This window comes from Falco punctatus (genome assembly GCF_963210335.1).
Source record: "Falco punctatus genome assembly, chromosome: 6".
Taxonomy (NCBI): domain Eukaryota; kingdom Metazoa; phylum Chordata; class Aves; order Falconiformes; family Falconidae; genus Falco; species Falco punctatus.
This window is the reverse complement of record NC_137585.1, coordinates 56,509,842-56,536,544: the sequence shown is the minus strand read 5'-3', so window position 1 is coordinate 56,536,544 and position 26,703 is coordinate 56,509,842. Positions and strand designations below refer to the sequence as shown.

The 26,703-nt window shown below is 42.7% G+C and overlaps 1 protein-coding gene across 3 annotated transcripts in view; it reads right to left on the bottom strand.

Annotated features, from left to right (window-relative positions):
* Window positions 1–293: 293 nt before the first annotated feature.
* The window catches only part of DYRK2 (dual specificity tyrosine phosphorylation regulated kinase 2), a 33,089-nt gene continuing 6,679 nt past the window's right edge, over window positions 294–26,703 (bottom strand). The window contains exons 1-4 of one of the 3 annotated variants that reach the window (XM_080390774.1): window positions 26,587–26,663; window positions 26,245–26,304; window positions 25,323–25,459; window positions 294–16,521 (exon numbers count right to left, since the gene is read on the bottom strand). In XM_080390774.1, coding sequence (XP_080246900.1) covers window positions 14,920–16,521; window positions 25,323–25,459; window positions 26,245–26,299 — 1,794 coding nt within the window. In that variant the 5' untranslated portion in view covers window positions 26,300–26,304; window positions 26,587–26,663 and the 3' untranslated portion in view covers window positions 294–14,919. The other 2 variants (XM_080390772.1, XM_080390773.1) reach the window with 2 other exon arrangements.

The window sequence follows — 26,703 nt, the reverse complement described above, 5'->3', positions numbered from 1 at the left end:
TTTCTGATTCCCCTCACCCCATTGTGTTCAAAGAAAATTTTCTCTGGGTTACTCAACAGGAGTAAGAGGTACCAAACTGATTTTTTTTCAGATGGCATCATGTACAGTGAGGTACCTTCCAGCCTCCTGGATTTCTGTAACAAGGGATGATCCTTCTCCCACATTTTTTTTGCTTTAAATTAATTGAGGTGATTTAAGTGTCTCTCCTTTTATTCTCATTGCTGCAGTCTGCAAATGATTATACAGGAAAATAAAGTCTTAATTTTTTTTCTTTTTAATTTTTTTTCCCGCTGGGTCTGGATAGGAAGGAGACCTTTGATCTAAGGCAATATCAAAGTCCCTGGAAAAGAAAGTTTCCCACATTCAGGGAACGATGTGAAAAACATTTTATATGTGAGACCCAGCAGTTCTTAGACAGTGACAAAATGCGAATCCAGAATAGCACAAAACAAGGGCTGCTCTCTGCAACGAAGCAGACCAGCCTGGAGAAGTTATTCTGGGGACCATAAAGTGTACATGCTCAGACTCAGGGGCAGGCAATATCTCTGCATGTCAGCCTCCAAGTGACTAAATTTGGATACCCAAAATTAGAGGCCTTTTTTGAAAATATGAGCCTGGGTGGAAAATTTTGCACTGCACATAAGCAACATGTCATTTTCACAGGCTTATAACAACTTATACCTAAGCCAGCATTTCTTCAAATATGACAAAAACACCCCTCTGGTCCAGATGAAGTTAGCTGACGAGTCAGAGTTCACAAACTAAGGCAAACATAAACCCCAAATACAAACAGTTGCCTGGTATGTGGAAAAATAGTCACCTTGTGCTAAGCAAGCTCAAAAAGAGCTTCACCAAGAAATGTTTTTAAAAGCAGTCCCAAAGAAAGGGACTTTAAATTTGCTCAGCTGAGGCATTGCTGTTTTTCCTTGGGGAACTCTGAGCTGCATGGGGCATGACGGCTTTCCTCCTCCTAGAAAACCAGCCTCCAAGGGCATTTTTGGAGGTAGAAGCTGTGCTGTGGGAAACCCAAAGCCCCTCACATTGGGATGCAGCCCCAGAAAGGCACCAGGCAATGCAGCGCAATATAGTCCATGGCACAGTCAGCGGGGAATGGCTTCAGCCACCCTGTGGGTTAGTCTCTTGCAGATGTCACCTGTGGGAGCCACAGCAATGTCCCACACTGGCACTTCCATCCTTCCCACACAGGCAGACAGCATTTCCTTAATCAGAGACATAACATATTTGGGGGAGATGAATCAGCTCCTGATTACATGTAAGTTACTGTGCTGATTATTAAGAAAACACTCTTCTGTGTGACTCTATGATATATACATTGTGCAACAGCATGGGCCAGTGGCAACTCACTCTGCTGATGCCATTACCCAGCAGGTCTCTAGCACTGTTATTCAGCAGCAGTTTCAGTTACTGACATTTCCTTAATCATCCCTCCTTTTTTTTATTTTTTGTGTCTCTTACTATGGTTCCGGCTAATTGGAACAATGTTATATTCTTAATTTACATTTAATTTTCCTGTATCCCACCCCTTTCCACCCCCACCCCACCCCGCATAGTTTGTACAAAAGCAGTCTGTCAGTTCCTCCCTTAGAGAGTTAACATTCAGGCTTTCTTCAATTTCTTTTGACCCCTACTATAAAATTCATTTTGATGAATTATTTATGTCTGGAGCTCCCCAAGGAATTATCATTTGTATCGTCTATAGTTTCTGCCTGTCACTGGCTATTACTGAATTACATCAGCTGGACAGCAGCTGCCAGGCATCAAACCAGGTTCCTTCTCCACCTTGGCTTTTTGCATCACCCAACGGACACAAACCAACCAGCTCCTGGAGCAGGTTATTTTACAAGCCTGCTCCCTTGCCCATTCTGTAGGCTAAAGTTAGGTTGACTTTATTTCCTTAGCAGGAAATATTTTCTAATTAAAAATAATTTTAAAATTATTATTAAGCTAAGCAAGATTATTACCTTGGTATGAAAGGCAGCAATAAAGAAAAAAAAAAAAAGATGCTGTTACTTCTGTGCATTTAGGTGGGCAAATAATGCCAAACCCAAAATCTATCCCAGCCTCAGACCAGAATATAGTTGTATCTCGTTCATTGTCAACTAGAAACAACTGTATTGTCCTAAACTGACATAATCAAACATAATCTTCAGGAAGCAAACATACTCACAAGCTCCCTAAGCCCTCCTTGAAAAATAAAGCAAACCCTTGGGTGTGAATGTTTATACTTATTCAGCAACAGGCCTTGTTTGTCATCTCCTCAGTCATTCATCCAAAGCCAGACTGTAACATTGTCCTGTTTTCCAGCCACCACAAGAAGTGGGTTCTTCTGGCCTTAAGGTCCTTATTGTTAGATCTCAGAGCTGTTAAGAAGATTCACAGAAGCCCTTTGAACATGGTTCCTAATCTACCCTGGCAATAATAAATGTTTCTGTGTATTAAGCTAAACAGGCAATAAAATCTTCATAGGACTGGAGGTTTAGTCAGATAAAACCTCTGTGTAGAGAAAATCCAAATGTAGACCTGTTTAATCTAACCAATTTTTTTTTTTCAGTTTATTTTCTGTGTGTCCGAAAATGAAAGCTCTATGCAAAGTTTTTGCAGTGTTTTCAGTTTCCTTTAAACTGCCTTCCTCTGGCTCCTCTCACTTTTAATCTGTTTTCTCTCTCTCTCCAGGTTCCTGTGGCAAAATAAGTGAGTGCCAAAAAGGAAAGAAAGAAAAAATTGCGAAGCACGGGAAGCAAAACAAAAGCAAACCCTAACACTTAAAAATTCATGCTTTTGACAATATTTCAAAATAAATGTTCAAAATGTGCTTGAAAAATGTTTTTTCCAGCTTTAAAGAAGCCATCCATAATACTTTCTTGCCCTTCCATTCACTGTATTCTCTCAGCTTGTCCAGGAAACCTTGTACTGAAGAGAAGAGAAGAAACAATCCCAAGCAGAAGTCTTCCTTTGCAAGAAAACTCCATTCTTCTGTACAGAAGGGAGTTCGCTGTTACATAGAGTGAGAAGGATGGGCAGTAAAGATTTACACTGAGTTTTCCTTCCTGGTCATCAATGTGGGCTTTGATTTCTTTAGAGAAATCCCTACATGTGGGATATACATCATCCAGAACAGCTACCACTAGGGCTCAATATAGTCTAAACATACCACCTTTGAAAACAATGCCTTCAAACCTTGATTTAAAGTCATTAGAGAATGCTACTGAAGCCCACAGCTGGCACATCCAACCCTTCTCACCAGCTGCAACCTTTTATGCGTGACACAGAACTGGGAATTGGCAAAGGCAGGGGCCAGCCTGTACCTGGCTTTCTCATGACCCATGGTATGAGCATGCGTTATGAAGTTCAGCCTCGTTATTCATTCCTCATTGGCAATAAATTCACCCCAGCAATTTTAAATATTCCCTGCTTTCCACAGCTGGTTTACTATTATCATCTTCCTTCTTTGTGCCATTTCAAGAGGGTAAGAACAGTGTACCTGAGCACTCACTGTAAGACATTTTGATGCAAGATGGCCAGCTATGGCACAACAGCACTACCACGTGTAGCTTGATGTCTCTCCATAAAGAAACTCTCGATTAAGTGTGTAGAAAACCAGGATTTTTGCTTCAAATCACACTACTTCACATGCTTTTGATAGTACTGAGGACTCTGAACACTCAGAAAACCTCAGCAATATTGATACATGTCCTGCAAATTCATTAGTTTAGGATTTAAATCTGCTTTGTTGTTGTTGTTGTTTTTTCTAACCTGTTCCTTTTAACTTCATAGGAATTGTTCTCTGGATTTGGGGTATAAAACATACTTCTTTCCAGATACAGCTCTGAGACTAGAAATGTCTATTTGAGTAAAGGTCAGAAAATGTAACTGTATAATAACAATTCTAGGAGTGAGGGAAAAACACCAGTTGAAATCATGAAAGCTGGCAGCATAACAGTAAAAACATCTTTACTATTTTTTTTGGTGTAACAGCAACACCTTGATCCATCGGTGTTGATTAGAGCCAACTGCATCACATCATGAAACGTATCTTTGAAAAATGAATGCTGAATATGATTATTTCTTCTTACAGTCACATAATTTCTAACGTTTCCCTAAAAGTTCTAGCTTCTCAAATTACATAGACTCATGAGAATCGCAGGGTTTCATTTCTCATGATAAGGCAATGGAGATCTAATAGAACAAAGCCAAGCAGTTATATACCAGCCAAGAGAAATTTTGCTGTAATTTGCATCTCATCAGCTGTACAAAGCAGAAGGAAGGAGAGGCAAGGGAGCAGCCAAAGGACTGAGGAATGGCCCTGAGCTGCCGGCATGACACAGAGAAGAAAAATCCTGGGATGCACGGAGTGAAGTACCACAGCGGGCAGGAAGGGGTGTTTTTTGTACTGTATTACTCCTGGCGGGATCGCAAGCAGAATGCCATCCACAGCTCTAAGAAAGCTGAACTCAAGCTAGAACAGGTGCAGAGACCTAGTAGGATGGGAATGGGGAGTCAGTTTTACTCATGAGACAAATATAGCTTAAGAGGGTTAGCCTAGCAAAAGAACGGCCGAGGTGGATATGATTACACTTTATAAATATATGCCCAAAATACCAGCAGGGCTGAAGAATCATTTAAGCTATAAGACAATATCAGCACAAGAACAAATAGCGTGAAAAAAGTCATCAACTATTTTAAGCTAAGAGCCCATTTCTGACCATTAGAGAAATGGTGTTCTATAGCAGTCTTCCAGCAGAAGCAGTAGGTGCTAGTAAGCTAATTAGTTTTATAGCAGAAAATTAGTAAATTTAGGGAAGGGATTTTATGACATGGTATCTGCTGTAATAGTGGGTGTCTCTCAGGCTCTATGCTCCTAGAACGGTTCTGCTTGTCATGGTTGGAAGGTAGAAAAGAAATACACAAATGTAAAACTCTAAAAGCTGAGGTCTACGAAGGCAGTTAAATAGCAGTCCACAGGTAACTTTTATTTTTTATCTCCTGAGTTTATGTGGCTTGAATCTGTTTTTTTAATACATAGGTTACTCATGGCTCAAGCAGGTGGTCGTTTGCTGATACTCGAGTCCAATGCAATACAGAGTTGGATGAAAGTACTCAGAGGAAAAAAGTGATCCCTTGTTTATTGCCTAGTGCCCTTCCTTTGCACCCACTATGCTCCCTGTATCTCCAACAGAGAGGCTGGCTCAAGAGGATTTCCTCAGCTTTGGCCAAAAGGGGAGTTTGCCCAGCACTGCCAGACCCACATCAGCCAAGGGAAAACCAAGAAAATGGGAACAAAGAGTCTTCTCTTGGTCCTCTGCTACAGCCAGAGATTAGCCAGGGATGGATTATGTGCTCAGTTCCTTCCTGGTCAGAGCATCCCATGTGCCTGTTATAACATAATTCCATCAGAGGAGACAACCACCAAGATTTGTATCTTCTCAGAGGCCCGTAGCAGCTGTCTCTCTCCTGCTTCTAACCTCACCCGAGCAAGCCCACTCCAGAGCCACCTTTTTGGCAAGCAGGCCGAGTGGATTCTACCAGGTGGAGAAAGGTTTCCGCTTCACATCCTTCAAAGGTAGAGGCACACTTGCTTTCAGCTTGGTCTCAGGCACTTTTCATTCCCAGGCTCTGAAGAGGCTACCAGCACCACCACACCCACACACCAGATCACAAATAACCACACGGGTAAGTATTTCACTGGAGGCCCTTGGAGTACAACTCTGTAACTCCTGTAGAATTGCTGGCCATAAAGATAATTTGTCTGAGTCAGTACCAGAGGAAGGAGGAAATTCAGGGTTGAAAAGTATCTGCTGTGAGAAGACACCAGCATGCTCTCTGGCTGCTCTGCCTGCATTGATTTGCTGCAGGCAATTCTCAATCAACATACGAATAGCACTGGCAGCAGTGACCTCCTAATTATAAATCATTTAATCAATCAAAATATAGCTCCTCAGCTACATAAAGATCTTGTTTCTTCTCAAGAGCCTTACATGGAAAGAAAAATGGAAATGCTGTACCAAGAGGAGGGAAAAAGCTTTATTTAAGTGACAAGAAATGAAAGCTTCAGGATCCCATTTGTGGTGTAACTTACAGCAACTTAGGTACTTGTCAAAGCTAATTAAGACAGGCCATCTGCGAATGCTTATGATTGGAAACATTTCCCCCCGTGCCAGCAGAACAGCGTGTTACTGCCTCCTCTCATCCCACCCTGACAAGCGCTAGGCTGCTTTGCCTGATGCCACCAGCCCTGGCACGGGGAGCGCTCCCCTCTCCCTGCAGCGTGAGCACGCCGTGCCTGAGCATCACCCTGTCATTCTGGAGGACAGGGAAGGACAGGGGAAGCATCCCTCTCCTGTGCACACTGTTAGGGACAGAAGCATTCCACAGGGAGCAGGGCCAGTGCCACCACTACATGCATGCACGGCTCCTGGACACAGCTCCTGCCAGTGGGCTGGGACACCTTGATGGGTATGCTACGACGGCAACATTGTCTTTGAAGCACCATACTAGCAGCCCACTGCCTCTGGCGAGCAGGTGTAGCTGCGGGCAGTGGCAGGCTAGCTCGGGAGGAGTGAGTCCTGCCAGGCCACCCCAGCACGGTGGACCGATGGGTGCTGGCAGCCCTGGGAGGTGTCTGTGGGGCAGCAGGTCCAGTGGGACAAAACAGCTCACAGGACCGACACCCAGGCAAAGGGCAGCGCGGAGCCCCGTTGCTAGCGTGCAGTGCCCTCGATACACAAATGTTTAGTCTCTACTTAGCAACACTGCTTTTTTTTTTTGTTTGTTTGTCCATGAAGTGTTCTTTGTACCCTGAGGAAGCCAGAAGCGCTGGAAGCTTGCGAGGAGCGCCAGCCTGGCTGGGGAGCCAGAGGCAGGGCCACCAGCCCAGGGCTGTCCTGGGCAAAGCTGCCTCTGCACAGACCTTTGGAAAGCTCTTTCAAATCTGTGCGGTCATTTTGGAAGTACCACAGTTGGATGTGATGAGTAATGGGATGTTTAGATTCTATTTTATATGCTTTTATTCTAGCTGTGGGCTTTACAAACTCTGCCTTGGCCTCAGGATTTCTTTCTCGGCTGAAGTTTATCAACCCAGCCTAAGCGCACAGATTCAGGCTTTAACCCCAAGGGAGAAATTTCAGTTGCCAAGCAGGGTAAGCTACAAAACAGCTCTTCCCTTGGTGAAGGCCCACTTTGGGACATGTGATAAGGCCCACCTGTCATTAGGGTGGCACCCACCTCCTGCTCACCAAGCACCCTCTGGCTCCAGCAGCAAAGCCGAGGTTTGCCCTGTGCGTCCCACCAGTGAAACAGGTGAAACAGGGATGCAGCAGTCAGAGCTGGCTTTGACATGTGCATGGTGCAGACGTTGGGCTTATACTGAATCTTCAAAGAGACAAAGGGAAAACGAAGCCACATCTCTTTTCTTTGTAAAGCACTACAAAGAACGCCTGCAGAGTTTTTGGTTATGCTTTTCAAAGAATCGTGTGTGCATGTGTATATATATATAGGTCCTGGATATATATATCTATTTATAGGTCCTGCTCATCTGTCAGGAGATATTAGAGTAGATCTTTATACCTAGATGGCTTATCTATACTAGATACCTAGTGTAATGTCTGCAAGCACCACACACACTTGGGGGGGGGGTTGGAAATTAAATGTGGAATTTTTACTGCCACACATAAGCTGAAATAAAAATCTTATTATCTCTTTATTCAGATATTTTTTATTAAATTAAAAGTCTTATTAAATAAATCAATACTATACTTGAAAACTGAGTTTGCCCAAAAGTCTTTATAATATAATTGTCAATTGCTTTTCTTTTCTGCTTGGTGGATGGACACTTCTCTCACACATTATGTGTCATCAAGGTTTAATACTTCACTGCAACGCTTTGTGTTTAGACAGTCTTATACGGACTCTGCGGGTGCTATGCACAGGGCACTGTCAGGTCAGACAGCCTCTGAATGAGAACCTCTGGGTTTTCCAGCACCAGTGTTACTTATAAAGTAATACTTCACCATTTGCAGCTACTCCAGACAGTACCTTTAGGTAATTAAGGTATGCATAGTCATGTCCAGCTTGCAGATAGCCAAACCAAAGCAAAGCAATGAAAACACAGTCTACAAAAAAAGGGAAACCTGTTCCGACTCTTGCTAGCGGCAACACTGTGTTTGCCACTTCCCAGGGTGTTAACATAGAGCTCCTAGCCCAACAATTTCTCAGCAGGACCTTTCCAGCTATATCCCAAACTTTCTCCAGAAAGATGTCAGGACCTTGTTTTTGCAGTCTTTCCCCGCCCCCCCTCAGAGTGATGGACACAAGCCATTTCGTTCTGCAGCACTTGGCATTTCTGCTGAACTTCATGCAGAAGTTAAAGAACAAGGTTAACGGCTGGTGTGGAGACAGGGACCCAGCAGCTGGAGGTGAACGTTCATTCCCTGTCTTCGGAATGTGGTACTAAGCTAGACTTTCTGTTCATTGTAGGAAAAAAGCTAAAGAAACATTGTTTTTGCAGTACCCCCTATCCTGAAGTGCTCAATATTTGGCAGAGATCCAAGACTCACCACTGCCAGAGGCTGGAAAGCACTTCTTAAAAACAAACAAAAACAAATAACAAACAGACAAAACCAAACAGGGAAAATGACACAGAGAAACCCCAGCTCCAAGAGTGGCAGAGCATTTCTGTGATGGAACAGAAACCAGTTCTACCAGTGCCACTTTTAGTCTTCTATAGCATATCTGATGGCTGGGAGAGAGACGTCTAGTACCATGTACTCGAGACAAAGACAAGGAATATTCTTTCTCTCAGGAACATTAAAATATAAACCACAAGACTGTGCTAGCAGTGTAACAGCATTATAAATCACACTTTTTGCAGAAATGTATAATAATTTTGTTAAGTTCTGCTACCGAAAAGACTCTTTAACATTATCCTTTAATTATTATCATAGAGTTTAAAACAACAGGCTCTCCAAGAAAGATTTTTTTCCTACTGAAATAATAGGTTATCAATGGTTTTCAGACACAGAGATGCATTTAAGACTTTTCCCAGTCTCAACCTGGTATTGCTGAAATTCTTGAACCTTCACTGAACCCAGGAAAGATCACGCTTACCTCAAACTTGGCCCTATTCATCTTAGAAATATCTTTTTTCCCCTCCAAATACCAACTCCTGGCCATAGATAGCCCTACACAGATACTTCCCTTCGTATCGACCTGCTTTTTCACTTCCTGAGTTCCGAGGAAAAGTAATGCTGGATCTTTCAACAAGTAGATCTTTGGGACAAGATGGTATTTTTTAGAAAAGCAGCAGCACCTAGAGGTGAATAACGCAGTACCCGACAATTACATTTCTCATATTCTTTACTTGGATTGCTGTAAAACTAGGATATGCACAGCTGACATCCAAAGGAGGCCACGATTCCCTTGGAAAAGGACGCACTGTGTAGTCTAACAGCAACTACAGACCACTGTTCAAGGTGGGATTCTTTCTGCAGGCCCCATTTTAGCCAGGAAACCGAACATCTGTCAGAGACCAGAGGGAGCAGTGCTGGCAGAAGGCAACGCAGCTTCCCCACCAGCTACTGGGAGTCCCAGCAAACAGCACAGGTCAACACCCACCCTCCAGACAACCGAGATCAGGTGAGACAACCCCTACCCCTCTTCAGATAAAAAGTACATCAGACAGTAGCGTACAAGAGCTGGTAAGAAGGATAGACAGCTGGAGGAAAGGGTGAAAAGCAGTTCAGAGGGAAAAGCAATTCATTAAAAAACCCTACAATAACTAAAAAAAAAAGAAAAAAGAAAAAAAGGGGGCCTTTCTCCTCAGAAGAATGCAACAATTAACAAAAGGTTTCAGTTCACACAAGATGTCATTTAGGGCTGTAAACTGCGCTAATCTATATGTAATCTTGATGGGTTTGGTGCTCTGGAATCTCTGATCTATGCTGAAAAGAAGACACTAAAGTACAGTCAAAATCCTTCGATTTCAGCCTGGGCTCACCTGAATGAGAAAGCTCTTCAGTGAAAACTGCTCTGGGTGTACGTTGACCTTACCAAGAAAAGAATGTGGACAATTATTCACAAGACAGTTCTGTGCTAAACAGTGAAATTACTCCCGATGTATATGTGAACAGAATTTAGCTCAGTCTAGCCTCCCAGCTTTGTGTAGTATGTTCTCATTTTCCTGGGACTTCAGGTACAAAGTCTGACAAGTTCTGAAGTATCATTTTGAACAAAAAAATCAATGCAGAAATCTAGGCTCTTTTAAAGCAGTTTTAAGAAAAAGAATACAGACTGTACCTTTCTCAATCAAATATTTCTTACAGAATCAGATCTGTTGTTACTTAAAAAAAAAAACTTAGCAGCTAAAAATATATAGCAGCTAAATAGCAGCTATTTAATATAATATTAATAAATACTAATAAATAGAATAATATAAAATAAATAATACAATAATATAATAATAGCAGCTAAAAAAAATTAGAACATACATGCAGGCAAAATTCCTGTCGAAGATGTTTTCTCTCAAGTATGGGGCAAATAAAAATACAAAGTATATTGCTTTCTAAGTCCTAAGAAGAACTTTAGAAACCTCAGGGCAAAAGCAGTCTTTGGGCAATATTCAAGGCTGTCAAGACACATGAAACAGCAGCAGAGTCATCCTCCAGCAAGGGGTAATTACTACACAGATACCAGTAAGCATGCTGAAGGAACTGCTGGCACCAACTTCTGCAGGCTAGTAGGCGGCCCTTCCACATTTAAGAAATGCCAGCACTCCAAGGGCTCTCTTTACAACCCGCAAAAAACCCAAACTACAGTGGAGAGAAGTAAAGTAGGACATAAAATTTTATTCTGAAATGATCTCTGGCCACAACAATAAAATGTAACAAATATTCACTAGAACAGTCTTAACTCCTGTCATCAGCTGTACAATACATACAGTATCATAAAACTGGCCACTAGGATTAAAACCCACTACAACATCTTTAATGTTAAGTGGCAACAGCAGCATCTCACAGAAAATTATACATAAATATATACACAGTCCACATTCAATCGTTTTTCACGTTTTCAGTACACACAGTTGCAGCATATTACAGTCACGTGTCTAAGTCGTTGCCCAATAAAAACCCAAGCTACTGCTTAGACGTAATTGTAGCAGTCGAACTGAGTAATTACAATTTGTAGCAGAGATGTACAAGCCCCTAGAAACAATAATTCACAAATGTTATTCTATTCAAATGCTACCATAGCATTAAACTGGGCAATATTCTAATCTTTGCTGACTGGAAAAAAGTTCTTTTTGCACTTATCATCACTTATTGATGGGGAAAAAAAATACTAAAAAATGGAGGGAGAGCATTAAATAATGCACACCCTTTCCTAAAGATTCTAATATTGCCCGATGCTACTTATGTTTAAAGTGTTTTCAACATTTCCATGAAGTCATTTATAACTTCAAACCACCCACCAAGTTAAAAGTGGCTTAAGTGCCTTGCACCCAAATTGTAAAAATCCCTGGCCGCCTTTATAAGAGCCAGGCACATATAAAAGGAATGCACTTTGGTTCATACCAAATGCCCTGGGATTAAATCACACTATAAAACTAAAGAGTTTGAGGTAAATTTTTACAAATAGTTGATTTCTGTCTAGTGTCACCATTAACAAAAATTTATTTAAAAAAAAATCAATCTGATGTTAAAAGTACAACCAATGAAGAAGGGCCATCTTTAACCCCTTAATGAGACGTACGACAAGAACAGAGCGTCCTCTCTACCCCAGCAGTGTGATTGCCTTATTGTTTCTATTAAGGCCTCGATCATCTACAGGATATTTTAAGACAGGTATAGCATTTAAAAATAGATTTCATTCCTACTATCCAGTATTCCAAGGGTTAAAGAGGCCAAGATGCATGCCCTACAACACGCATTTGTAACAAAAGGCACATTGTTAACACCAAGGGCACAATCCATCCTCTATTGTTAATCTACACATCTTGCATCACTCTGTTGTTCCAATACACTTAATCGGTAATGAACACTCCAGCGGTGCAAGAAACTGAGCCAAGTGAGACTGCAACCAAAGACAACACTGTGCTATTACTAAATCTGAAAATAGCTCAGACATCCCCAGACAATGGTAACATGTGAGACTAAGCACTGTTTCCAAGCCAATTTCTATCAGCCTAATTATCAGAGCCCTTAGAATAAAATCACATCAAAGCAAGAGGCAACGTCCTTTCCCTCCCTCCCTCCTTTTATACAGGTATAAATAAGCTACAATAAAAAGCAGCTACATCACTTCAAAACCTTGATGCGGCTGCTCCTTTAGTATAGAGGAAGTTCCACTGTATCTGGGTTAAAAAAATAGCTCTGCACACAATATTTTGGCCTCAAAGTTTCCGGTAGCATTTACGAAGAAGATGGATCGTAAATGCATTATTGGCATTAAGAACTGGTTACATGAAAAAGAAAATTTAGTGGTTTTAGCCCATTAATGACCCATGAACATTATGAATGTTTTCACCTTAAACTGCCACAAAAGGCAGGAATACGTATCAATGTCCCCTTTAAAATAAATTAAGGGACGTGATTCCTCTTCCGCCCCTAAAATAAGCATCTTATTTCTTAACTTTTGGAGGAAGAGTTAAGGTAGAAAGGAGTGGTAAAGCCAAGTAGGTGGTGGAGGAAGCAAAGATTCTCAGTTACTGTAGAAAAATACACATTATTGTATTCCCACAGTCAGAAGAGTCAGTTAAAATTAATACATCTATTTTCCAGACTTAGAATTTACTGACCACAATGTACTGGATATTCATATTCCAAAAGCCACTTTTCTTAGTTGTATATTTCATTTTTAACATGATTTCATACATGTTTACATATTGCACTTACACACACTGTATAAAGTTGTGAACATTTAACACTAAATAATTCAATTTGACTAGAGGCAGGAAATTAACTTTTTTAAAAAAAAAAGAAAACTGGTTGATTGATGCTCTAATTTTTACAGTTATCAATCAACAAATACCATCCTCTACTCAGAAATTATTTTTGGAGCTTCTTTAGGTGTTGACTTTTTGGCAAGAAGTTAAGTGATATGTTTCCTGAGAATTCTATTGTTTTGTATTTATTTATATCCCTCCCCCAGTCTTACATTAAATTAAAGGTAAACAAGCCAACCAACCAACCAAATTAAGCTGTAAGTGGTAAATTAATGAATATGAAGGAGAACTTAACCGGAAACTTTCTTGGCCTCTTAGGGGACCATGCTTTAAGTATTTTTTATAATTTGTACAAGTAACTCAGCAAAATCTGTGCATATAAATGTTGCTTAAAGTTATTGAGGTTTAATGCTATCTGTTCGAGTATGTCTTGTTTGAACATCCACAAACTCTTCTAGATTATGTTCTACTTCATTTAAAATTCCCTTTTCATGTTTTATACATCCAATCTAGACCACAGCCATTGTACGTGATGAAATACTGATCTTAAATCTCAAACTGTTCCTGTTGAAAACATGCTACAACACGAATATTATTCCTCAGTAAAGCCCATCTTTCTTCCACGAATGCATTTAAAAAAGGAAAACACAACATTAGCACACACGTGAACAAACCTGCACATCTCTAATTGTTCCTTCAAAGTTAATTTTCAGCTACAAATGCCAAAGATTAAATCAAATTCCAACCATTTACCTTCCCATTCATAATTCTCCCTTATTAGAAAGTATCTAGGATGGTGTCTGCCAACTGAAAAGCTTTCCATTGAAGATCTTTCCATCCATTATGCTGTCTAAGGTGAAGTACATTTCTACAGAAAGCAATGCAGTAATATAGTGTTTGCCCCTACACGCAAATTTGATCTGAATTGTATATGTACCAGAGAGGTCACAGTTGCTCAGACAAACATTGCCAGAAAAAATAAAAGCAATCTGTGAAATCCATGTAGCATAACAGTCTGGAAGTTACAGTATAAAACAGAGAATGAGCACTTCTGCCTATGTGATTTAGGGAGACAAAGCTGCACATTGGGAGAGAAAACAGGAGAGGGGAGGGGGAAAAAAGAAGCCCAGTGTGAATGCTCAGTGTTATATACCTGAAACGAAGTCCAGATCATCACTCACTTTCAGATTCAGAGGAACATAGTTCTGTATTCACTCCTCCTGAGACTGTCCATTCCTCTCACTCTACTACACAGCATGCAAGGTAAGAGAGTCATTTTAGTACTGTAAGTTCCTATTTTTTGCATTATGCTTAAATGCTTTGCATTTTAATCACAACCCATTACTTTTGAATACAGAAAGCATTCCATAGGAGGTGGTTGTATTGTTAGTGATACCACTACCTTCTCTGGGCTACCATACAGAAAATGACACTAACATGCTATGGCTCCACTTCAAATTACAAGTTTACAGGTGCTGAACTGTATTTCTTTTGAGTATTCTCCCTGGAATCCAGTCAGGCATAGGTGTGAGTGTTCACAGAATCAAGACCCATACCCACAAAATCCAAAAGGCAGAGTCTTACAAGTTTACCCCAGGTGAAACCTAATATGAACCATGGAAGAGAAAGGTCAATACCTTTGACACCACGCTGCAATGCATGACAGTCATGTTGTAACCAGTGGCCTGCCACTGATGTTTATTACTGTGTCACACTAGTTACAGTAAGGCTAATTGTACTGTAGAAGACAAACATTTTAAAAAATAAGTATAAAAACTTAAAGCATTGTCCCCGTGTTTTTATAAAAACAAAACCAACATTTCTTACATTTAAAATGAGTGCTAAAAGATAAAAATGAATAAAGTTATTGAGCAAATAAAAATGTATATCTGAGCTACTTTTTCATACAAATAAGGCTCAGCCACATTGTATCTCTTTTATTAACAGCATTGGGTTATTCAAACTCAGCTAACGAGTTTTGGCAACACTGTCCTTTGCTGAATATTTCCATTGGCATCTGTCATCTGCGCCAAATTAGTCCTCAGTTTTGAAGCTGAGCTTGAAGTTGGAGGTAACTTGGAAATCGACGTTATAGCACCAGTGCTCTCTGTAATTCTCTTTGCCGAGGCCTTTTCCCCAGTCGGAGGCTTTGGTAACCGTCTCCTTAGCCAGGGATGCCGCAAAGCCTGGCTGGGTGTCATACGGATAGCAGGATCCCATTCTAAACACTGTTTTAAGAAGTCAAGGAACAGGGGATCATCACATCCCTTTAACGCATTACCCCATTCTCTGCTCTCTGGAGGGCCACGTAGTTTTCCCCTCCGAGAGCGTCCACCATTAAGTATAACAGAGCCATCAGACAAGGTTGTGATGCTGCAGTAGCGGGGATAACCCTTAGAGCTCACGAAGTTTTTGGCTCGCTTGGATGAATCTAAGAGTTTTGGAGAAGGCATGCCCAATAGCTCAATCATACAAGCCAGCTGGTCTCCTTCATCTTCTCCAGGTAGAAGTGGATAACCGGTGAGGAGCTCTGCTAGAATACAGCCCAAGCTCCACATATCTATGGGCATCCCATAACGAGCACCAAGGATGACTTCAGGTGCACGGTAAAAACGCGACTGAATGTAGGTGTAGACACGCTGATGCTCATAACAACTGGAGCCAAAATCAATCACTTTAATACCACTTCTACCCTGTTGCTTCAACAGAATGTTCTCAGGTTTAAGGTCACAGTGAATGATTCTGTTTTTGTGCAAAGCATCCAAGCACTGTAAAATTGAGTGAGCAAACTTGCGGACCAAAGGCAGGCTAAAGCCCTGAAACTTGTTTTTCTTAATTAATTCATACAGGTTCATGCTCAGCAATTCAAATGTCATGCAGATATGGCTGCGGAATGTGAAGTTTTCCAACATGTGAATAACATTCATGTTGTTATCCTTATCTTGTTTCCGGAGGTGCTCCAGGATCTTAATTTCTTCCGCAGCTTGGCGGTGGAAACGTTTTTCATTTCTCACCATTTTTAGTGCCACATGTTGATGCATCTTGTGATCGTAGGCCTTCACCACCTGCCCAAAGCTTCCTTTTCCTATAACTTTCAGGACTTCATACCTGTATGCAATATGATCGTGGGGTACTTGTATATAAGACCCTTGGTCATCGTCATACCCACAGTTGTTTGAACCACCAATCACACCTTGCCGCTTCTTTGCATTTGGACCCAAAAAGTATATTTCAGGGTAGCTAAAAATCTCATGATGCTCAAAAGCTGTTAATTTTTGCATGTATTGCTTCATTGCCTGCTCTGGTGTCATAACAGAGGCCTTCACCTTCCCTGTTCCATCTGTAGATTTTAAAGAGCTGGTGCTCCCTTGTCGTCTGTGAGCACTCTCTGACTGTCTGTCTTGAACCACTGGCAATCCAGATTTGCCTAGCGTTGTAAGTCCATTTGGCTGTGTTGTCAGAACCGTCCTCTTGTTACTATTATCTTCAAACAGCTGCTGAACCTGGATTTGTCCATGGCTACCAACATGGAGGTGCTCATTCATTGTGTGCTTACTGCCTCCAACCTAAAATCGAAAATAAATACATACCCAGTTAACAAGAAAGGCATGAACTCTGTGCTCCACCATTCATTCTGCAATCCGCCATCCTGCCTAAATCACCTCAAGACTAAGTATTTTCTTAGAAGCCAGCTGTCTACAGATAATCCAAAAAATACAGCACATACACTGTGATACTGCTGGATGCTATTACATCTTCCAGATCCTTGTTTCTCAAACACCACTTCCATGACTCTCTAAAATGTTTGCAACAAGACAATCACAGACATGCTACCATGACAAGCTAACAATTCCTCCAAGGAATCTTCAAGGCAGCAGTCCTGCTACATAGTAATCATAGAATCATAGAATCTCATAGAAGGGTTTGGGTTGGAAAGGACCTTAAAGATCACCTAGTTCCAACCCCCTGCCATGGGCAGGGACCACCTTCCACTAGACCAGGCTGCTCACAGCCCCATCCAGCCTGGCCTTGAACACTTCCAGGGATGGGGCATCCACAGCTTCTCTGGGCAACCTGTTCCAGTGTCTCACCACCCTCACAGTACAGAATTTCTTCCTGATATCTGATCTAAATCTACTCTCGTTTAGTTTAAAGCCATTATCCCTTGTCCTATCACTACAGGCCCTACTAAAAGCATGCTTGAAGAACATTAGATTTTACAGAACATAGTAGAAGTTTTATTGATGCTAGACATCAATATATAATGCCTGCTAGAACTTATATGGCTAAGGCTCTCCTAGTTACCTGAAATCAAGATTTTTAACTTGTTCCTAAATTTGCTGTACAACAAAACCTCCAGATACAATCTTACGCAATAAGGAATGTACTGTGGCATGCACAAAGAGGAGAAGAACCTGCATATTTCTGAAGTCCAGGAGATGCCATTTACTGCTTGCAACTGAGTCACTATTCAGATCAATGAAGCACAATCATATCCTTTAGCACTTTCCCAAACCAGTCTTCTACTAACTTTTAACCAAGATGAGATTTAGGGCCTGATGCAGACTTGAGTGAGAAGAATATCTTTGCCTTGAAGAACATGCAAGTAACCTTATTTTAAAGGAATGCAAAAAAAGATTAGTTGATTCTAGAAATTACATTTGTGCTTGACAGTTTTCACAAGGGAATAAACAGCAGCATTCAGCATTTTCAAATAAAGAAACACTGGAACTACTGGGATGTGAAAACAACTGTTGCTCAAAACCTGGGATTTTTAAGGAGAAACAAGAAATTTACAAGCATAAACTTGCCACTAAAATAGCTGTCCTTAGAATTCCTCATTTGCTCTAAAGTAAAGGATAATTAGTTTGTCTTCTGCCTGGTCTTATGCAAGCATGGGAAGAATTCCCATGCTGTCTCTCCAGCTGATTCACCAGTTTTAATATTTATGCCAAATTACTAACCAGAAGTTCACTGATACTGTCAGACAGATGATCAAGCCAGAGTTGACAGCACTTCTAATCTGAACCTTATTTTTTCTAGGCAGCTAAGGATAACACATTCCCTGTTCACTTAAGGTTGTTGAAATGAAATCAGAAAATGACAGTTGTGTGCCATGATATAAGGCAATGAAATCTGTGCTGCAGCCGCAGAAGTGCTTCCTAATGAGAAAACCAGGACATGCAACGCAGACTGTAGCGTACTTTATGCTTCTTTTAAGGTATCAGTATGATACGGCAGTAGCATGTTCTTGTAAATTCAGTAACTTGTTCCCAAGTAGGGAGTAGACATCTGGACACCAGCTTCACCTTTGGATAATATTTTGAAATTTGCAGCTCTGAAACTCACACAACTCAAGAACAAGAGCTCTCAGAGATTGCTTTTGCTGAGTGCACCGCTTTTGCTGAGTTCACTGCTTTTGCTGAGTTCACTGCTCTTCTGATTCCATTTTGACTCATGATGAATAATTGGTTCATTTTATTTTGCCATTGCAGTGTACTGTGTATGTTTATTTGCAGAGCAATTTAGATTCACACTATCAAATTTAATCGATCTCATAGAAAGCATTACCACACAATAGCAATTCAGGACAGACATTTGTAACATTTAAGCACAGTGAAGGTATACCGGATATCAACATTAATTCCCTTCCTAGTTTGATGGCTAAAAAGCACCAGGAATTATATCATCAGGGAACTTAATGAGCCTATCATGCCTACATGCAATTCCTTCAGGTCAAGTCTGAAGCTCACTGCAGTAGCAGTTTCCTGAAGGCTGCCCTGATCCCCTATATAAACAACAGTTACTGGGGAAAAAAATTTGGCCCCAAGAGCTGCTACATGATGCAACTCAGAAGAATTGGATCTAGTTAGTAAGATGTGTCAGAGGTTCAGCCCATGCAATACTGCCAAAGTGTGCAAATAAGAAATGCACAATGAAGCAGCAGAGTAACTGTACAGATTAAAAGCACTCAAGCTAGGGAATTCCAGGCAGAAACATTTCTTCTGCAGCACTAGTCCTACAATAAAGCAGAACATATCTGAACAAACTGGGAGTAGACAATACCAATGTACAGACAATAAGGAAGAAAAAGAATAGCAGAGAAAACCATCTTGAAGAATCCCTTAACCCAAGTACTCATTGCCACAGTCCACATCTTGAATTTTTTTTTTTTTTACTTGAGTCACCTGTTTTCAGAGTTAACTATCTTCCGTCCTTCCTAAGCACTGCTTGTTTCAACAGATGCACTGGGGAATTCTTCAGACTTCAGTTATTTGCTTTTTATCAGGGCTTGGAAAGAACCCAAACATTTATCCACTCTCAACAGACTAAAGAGTTCTTTTTCCTAAAAGCATGTTTGCAAACGCATTTTGAAGTGTAAACCATGTAGCTCTGCTTCCTGCACCTTCAAGCAGCCTCATGGTTTCTCCTGCTGCTAACAAGTTGGCACTTTTTTTCCAAGCAGCAGAATGAAATCACCAGCATTATCCCAGCTTCACCCCAAATCCAAAGTGACCGGTTTTGCCAGTTTCAGTCAGCTGCTGCTGGGGAATGCAAATGCAGATGCAGACAGTAGCACTGTTTTGGCTTTTTTTGTGGAAGACACCAAATTAGCATAGGCTGTATTCCAAAAGCTGTGGGGGAGAAGAGAGCTCACTTTCAGGAGTTTCAGAGCTATCAGACACATCACAACCACAAAGTCAACATGAAAAATGGACTTTTCCCATCTCAGGGTACTGCCTGCATAAGAATCACCACTTCTTCTATTTCCAACCTGGATGAGGGCTGGATTCTCACCAGCATTTTGCTATGCCTATCTACTTGTGGCTACCGGTGTCTGAGATTGCTGTCAAGTTCAGGCTTGCACTGCTTACAAGCTCCACAGGCTTCACCAGTGACGTTCTAAGTTTCCTGAACCACAACTAATGGGCTTGGGAAGCTACAAAGGACTACCGCCTTCTTAGTCCAGTACCAAACTGTTGACAGTACATGGAAACTCCACCAGCCTTTCATCCAAAACCATACCCCTGAGAGGTTTATAACATACTCCCTTTTGCTTCTGCAGATGGGCCTGTAAATTCCAGAACCAACAGCCCACACAGCTGACAACCTGCATGCACTCATGCAGATCACTTATTATACGTTTTATTGCCTGTGTTGAGACACATCTATACCTTCTAAGATTTACGTATTTTTATAGCATACATCTTCAAAAACTTACTGATGTACACACTTCTCCATGAAACATACTGAAATAACAGGTAAGCTTAAACTGAAAGAACTAACCTTCCTGAGTCTTCTGGCAACACCAATGACCTAACAGTAAATGTTACCATTTTGTTTTTCCCCACAGTAGTTTTTTCCGAACTTCAAAACCACCACTACGATTTTGCTTTAACTTTGGTTTGCTCAGTTTATGGAAGTCAATGGCAATGCTGAAAACTTTCACCTAACCTGTGAAACAAAGACCGTACACAAAACAAAACCACCAGAACACACACACACTTTTTTTTTTTTTCCTGGGGTTGGGGGAGTGTTTGGGGCTTGTTTTTTTGTTTTGTTTTCAAAAATGGGCCTAAGGACAGCAGTAGAACAGTAACCTAATATACTTAGACTACAGACCTGTAACAACATCAAAGTAGCATAAAACTGAGCCACCCTGCTAACAAGAAGGCAAATCGACTGACAACTCATTTGCAGTAACACTCAGCCAATGCAATGATCTTTTCAAGACCTTCTAAAGACCATGACTACAAGGTTGAAGATCACAGGAGCATATACCTCTTCTCAAAGGCTTCAAGACATTACGTAGTTGTATCATATTCCATCTTTGTAGAATTCACTTGGTGTGATATTAGCACCCTATAAAACTATCCAAGACAGACAGATGCTTCAGCTACATACTATCATTTTATTTTGAGCAAAACTGCAGAAAAGAAGATTTTGCTGTCAATCAGAATCACAAAAGGTTTACAAAATGAATCTTAATAAAGCTATCACAACAGCCTGCTGCAATACTGCACAGGAATAAGATGTCTTTATCTCCTATTGCTTTGCATAGATGAGAACAAGGGAGAAATAGTGTTCCAAATTAAAGAATAAATGTTACACTACATACTCCTTCCTTCACAGCATTTCTGGGCATGCCAGTTTCAGTGCTGCTGTGTCTAACACGCTAGAGGCACATGGTATCAGGTGTAGCACGCTTCGCTGCCTATTTTATTGACTACAGCCTGAGCAAATGTACAAAAGGCCTTTTTTTCCTTGATAAAGGAATTTCGCAGCATTCCTCTGTTCAAAACTAAAACCAGTTGCTAATTAGTACGGTAACAATAATGCTGGATTATCATAATGGTTTTATTATGAGTATGCATTTTATACACCAAAAAAGACTAAGCCTTTGTCCTAAACAGCTTGTGGCTCAACAAGAGCTGTAGAAAAAACACACCATTTGGATATTTTGTTGATGTTGTATCTGGTCCATATAAGCTTACTTTTTTTTAAGTTGACTCTGACCTTATATAGCAAATATTTTCATAGATACAATAATGCCTCAAGAGCGAAACCAATTCATAAATTTTTCTTCTCCTGTCAGGACTACACAAGTGCAGTGAGTCTGGATACTTCTGGGATACCGTGCATGCATTACACATGTTGAAACCAAAAAGGACAGTTAATGCACACTAAATTGAACCCTTCAGGTAAGCTGAAGTGTGCACATACGAGAGATGTGCCCAGATGTACTGCAGTCCCCACAGCATAGTCACCACCTGTTGGGAGCCCAAATTTCAGAGCCTCCCCCCCCCCCCATTAGAAGTCAAGATAGCGTCACATTCCCCCCAGACACAAGTTTTATGAGCAAAAAACATCCAACGAAATCTAGATATAGGGAAGTCCATGACTGTATAGTTACTTCTACTCAGATGTGACAGCATTTCTGTGGCAATTTGTTACATGAAAACACCACAGTAGAAAGATATTTTCTTTGGGCTTACACGCTTTAAAGCAGCTGCCCACAATAAAAATTTTCAGCATGTGACCCACCAGATCTTCATGTCAGCAGAGTCCAGGGATCTATGACCCATTACAATGTAAATTAGGTTTTTTTTTAAAAAAAATAATTTCAAATTTTTAAGATTAAGACTGAATGACTGATGCAAAAGTATATGGATAGACATTCATCCCTGGTGGCAAAAGAAAACAGGCTTGCTGTAGGGAAATCTTCAAAAGGGCTTGAAGAGGGAGGGCACTGAATCATGTACTGTAAATGGGTGGTTGTTACAGTATTAGACAGGAGAAAAAGATTAAAACTGCTTTACTGCAAGAGAAACAGGAAGACTGCAGAATGCACGGATACATGCCAAACAAGACAGAACAGAGATGGAGGTAGGCAGAAGACAGACGAGAGTCTGGGAGTGGGACTCACAGACCCGTGAGGATTTACGTGAGCACAGCAGTAGGCAAGCAAGATAATCTCTACCGCAGCATGTCAAGTGGATGTAAGAACACTGCAATGAAACAGGAGAGAATGAATGGAAAAAGGTTCTAATCATCAAGGCAAGAACTTAAGGCTTCAAAAGAAAAATCAATGACTTTGGAGAGGAAAATGAAGAGGACAAGGGGTTGGACATGAGTTCACATTTTCCATCATGAGCCAAAAAGATAGTCAGGGATGGAAGCTGACAGAAGTAAGCCTAGGATGAAGCCACAATTATTTATTTTTTTTTTAATAAACCAAACCTTTCCCTGGTACAATACACAACAGCCTGCTTATCAACAAAGGTTGCTGTGATTGCAGAGACCGCAGCCAAAACCTCTGCCCTGTTACACCAAGCCTGTATAAAACAGCATCTTCCCCTCTTCTACCCATGCTACTGTATTCTACCAAACAATGCAACTTCACTTGAAAGTATTAAACCACAGTTTCACTGGAGGCTAGATCACACAAGTCACTACTGCAAGGAGTATGACAGGTAGTATGCTGCTTTTCTGTCTGAATTAAAAGCTTTTTAGCTTAAACAAAAACCTATCTTCAGTCTCAATCTCTCCTCACAGCCTGTGTGTATACAATGCACATGCTTACACCCAGCCACCAGAAAGTTCAACCACTTAGGCAAACTGTACCTTCTGAAAGCTAGAAACACAAAGAAAAACACTCTCAATTTTTAGCTATTACAGAAGTCACATAGATACAACAGGGATGAAAACAGAATAAGCAAATGAACACAAAGAAGGAAAATGGTTTAAGAGAACTGAAATATTCCATTTTTAAATAGGTCTGACTGGAAGAAGTAGTGGGATGTAAAACCAATGGTTTCAATCACTCAGTGTCAGCTGAGGTCAGCAGGCCTGAAGTTTATAGAAAGATCACATAAAAGATACCTCCCCCCTTTTTTTTTTTAATGTTAAAATCCACCATTCTGATGTCACATCTGATCCTTACCACAAAAAGTTATGTTAGCCAAACCACAAAATAACCACCTACAAAATTCAGAAAGGCAGTCTGAGGTATTTCTGTAATAGTACCCAAGGCTAAATAAATACTGTAGAGTAGGCTCTGTATCACAAAGGAAAGGCAGAGTTTGCAACAGTCAAAATCTAGAGGGACATGAAACACAGCAATATAATGCCTGATCACCCTGTGAGCTTCCGTAAGTATTTTACCTCTATGTGTATAATATACACATATGCTAAATAAAAACATATGTATACATACATATCAATATGTGTATAAAAAGTCGAAACAGAAATGTAACTTTAACAACTCTTGCATGCTTTCATAAAGCCTTCATCTTTTTATATGTATGTATATATGCCCAGACACTATATATAATACACACACCCCCCTATAAATCTGTGTATAAAAATAGCAACATTCTGTTCTTCCAAAATTAGTAAGCAGTCCCAGACATATAGCTGGACCACCACGCTTTCACAAATCCTAAATTAAGTCTGGGATCTTTTACATGTGGGCCCCTGTTATTTGTGGGCCCATCTGTATGTGCAGTTTCATGATCAGTATCCAGGCTGTTTGTACTACATTCCTTCTCTTCTGTTTTTATGAAAAAATTAAGCTTCTGCCCCAACCCTAAAATCAACCAGCACTGAACTGGTCGGTATATGAATGTGAAAAAATTGCCCTTCGCTGCTCAGGAACAATTCAGATATGTACCCTAGCTACATAAATATACAATGATGTTGATCTCAAGTATGCAGCTCCACCTTGAATTTGCAGAATATTCATCACTCCTTTTGACACTATGCTACGTATACAGATATTTTTTTTATTTAAGCCAATTCTTGCTATAAATGGATTTGAATAAGAAGCTTTTAACCCTGAAGCAACATAGAAAGTCACTGAAACCCTAATATCTAAATGCATAGTTTCACCTTCCACTCGTCCATAATCACATTACCATTTAAAGCTCTGCCATATGTTTACAAAGATAGTATGTGAGCATCCATTAAGAACTCATTAATTCTAAGAAAAATATGCCATCAATGCTTTTCAGGATCAGTATGAAATCTTTCATAATTTAAAAGGAAATGTATGCAATAAAAATTTCAGATATTTAGTGTTAACATGACAGCATATAGACCCTTCTCTCTACTCTGTCATGCCTTCAGGACAGAGATACCCTCTCTCATCCATATATAGCGGCATACTTGCAAAGTTTCATTCCTAGTAGATTAACTAGGAGTGGGAGATAATGTGAGATATCACAGAACCGGAAAATAACATCCTTTTCATACCATCAGTGCTTATTTCTTTAGGTAAACTACTGCAGCGGTAAAGTCAGATCCATCCAATCACTGTCCCTGCGTACGATAGCTATTTCTAGGGAAGACAGCTATCGGCCTGAGCTGATCAGACATAAAACGAGGCAGCAGCCTTCATTTTCACCACAGTTCATGAGACCCTTTAATCACAGCGACTAACCTCATTGCCAAAATAATGTCACCTCAAAAAATGCATTTACCAGAACAGCTCCTCTGTGTGAGTGTGGAAGATCGAATTTGTCGCTTAAAAGTAGACACAAAACCAGAGTGAAGGGGGGCTGGGGAGGGAGAAAGCTGCTTCTCAGTGCAGTCACTGGGTCTCAGCCTCACAAAAACCAGGCACGTTTAATCAGAGTCCGCTGGAATGAACCGCACTTCGCTTAAGCACCCAGCGCCTCTCCAGGCGGGACGGGGCGCCGGCGCAGCCCCTGCCCTCTCCCGCCCCGGGGTGCCCGTGAGGTCGCGGTCCCGCCGCGGGGGACACCCAGCGCAAGGGAATCAGCGGCGCGGCAAGCCCCCGGGCTCGGTCGCCCCTTCCCGCTCCCCCCCGCCCCGCCCCGGCCCCCCGCCCCGTGCCCGGGCTCACCGTGTGGGAGGCGTTGCTGGCCCTGAGCGGAGGCAATGCGAGGGGCGACGGCGGGCCGGTCCCAGCTCCTGCCCGGGAGACCCCGGCTCCGGTGCCCGGGGAAGACTGCAGCGGGCGGCCGCTGTCCCCTGCCCTGCCTGCGGAGAGCAGAGGGGTGAGCGCGGAGGGCGGCGGCGGCGGCGGCCCCTCAGGCGGCGCGGCCGTCGGGGCGGCGGCGGCCCCGGCGCTTCGCAGGCACCGCCGCCCGGCTTGCTTCAGGCAGAAGCCATTAAAAGCTAATCGCCGCCGCGGCGCACTCACGCACCGATCCGGCTAATAGCGCGGGCGGGCCGCGCTCGCCAGGCTAAACCCTTCATCCGAGATTAACCCGCCACCGGCAGGCGCCTAACCGGGAGAACGAGCTGGCTCTGCCCCGCACACGCCTCGGGTCTGGACGGCCGCCCGCCCCCCCCTCCCCCCCGAGCCGTCTGGCCCGGCGAAATCCCGGCGCCGCCGGGGACTCGCCAGGAGTTCCCAAGTCTGCAGCGGGAAGAGGAGACGAGCACCGCTGCCCCCTGTCAAACGCGGCCGCTCCGGCAAACGCAGCGATTCCCAATTTTCCCTGGGTCTTTTTTCTAAGTGATGTCTCTTACCTCCCCCCTGCTTCCCCAGCCCCTTCTCCGAGGCGAACTCGCCACCCCGCACAGCAGCAGCACGCCGGAGCCGCACACGCAGCCCCCCGCCGGCCCCCCGGGCTCTGTTGCCAGGGGGAGGGTGGATCATTGTTCCCACACACACGGCCCCGCTGCGGCGGCAGATGCGGGGGCAGCAGTGGGGCGGCCGAGCCTTCCCCCCACCCCCCCCCGGCCCGGCCCGGCGCGACAGTGGCGACGCGGGAGCCCGCAGCCCGGCGCGGTGACGATCGCGGCGGCCCTCTCCTTACCGGGTGGGTAGGCAGCACCAGCGGCGGCGCTAGCTGAGGGCTTTCTGGTTAACATGGCCGCTGGAGAGGAGGGAGAGGAAAAGGCATGTCAGGGTGGCTCTCCCCCGCTGCTCCTCGGCCTCGCCGGTCGGCGGCTGCTTCTCTTCTCCGATCAGCTACACCCAGACCCAGACGCGTCCTCCGCTGCATCCCCCTGGCCCCGGGCCGGCCGGACAGACCCTCCAACGGGCCGCCGTCGTCTCCCGCCGCCGCAGCAGCAGCAGCAGCCGCGCCGCCGCCGCCGCCCCCGGCCCAAGCTCATCACCTCCCCCACCCCCGCCCCGGTCGCCCCGGTCCCCTCACACGGAGGAGGGGGCAGCAGCAGGCGGCCGGACAGGACCCTCCTCCTCCCGCGGCGGAACAGGGACAAACAGCGCACTGGAAGGACAGTCCCCGCCCCATCGGCCGCCTCCCCTCCCT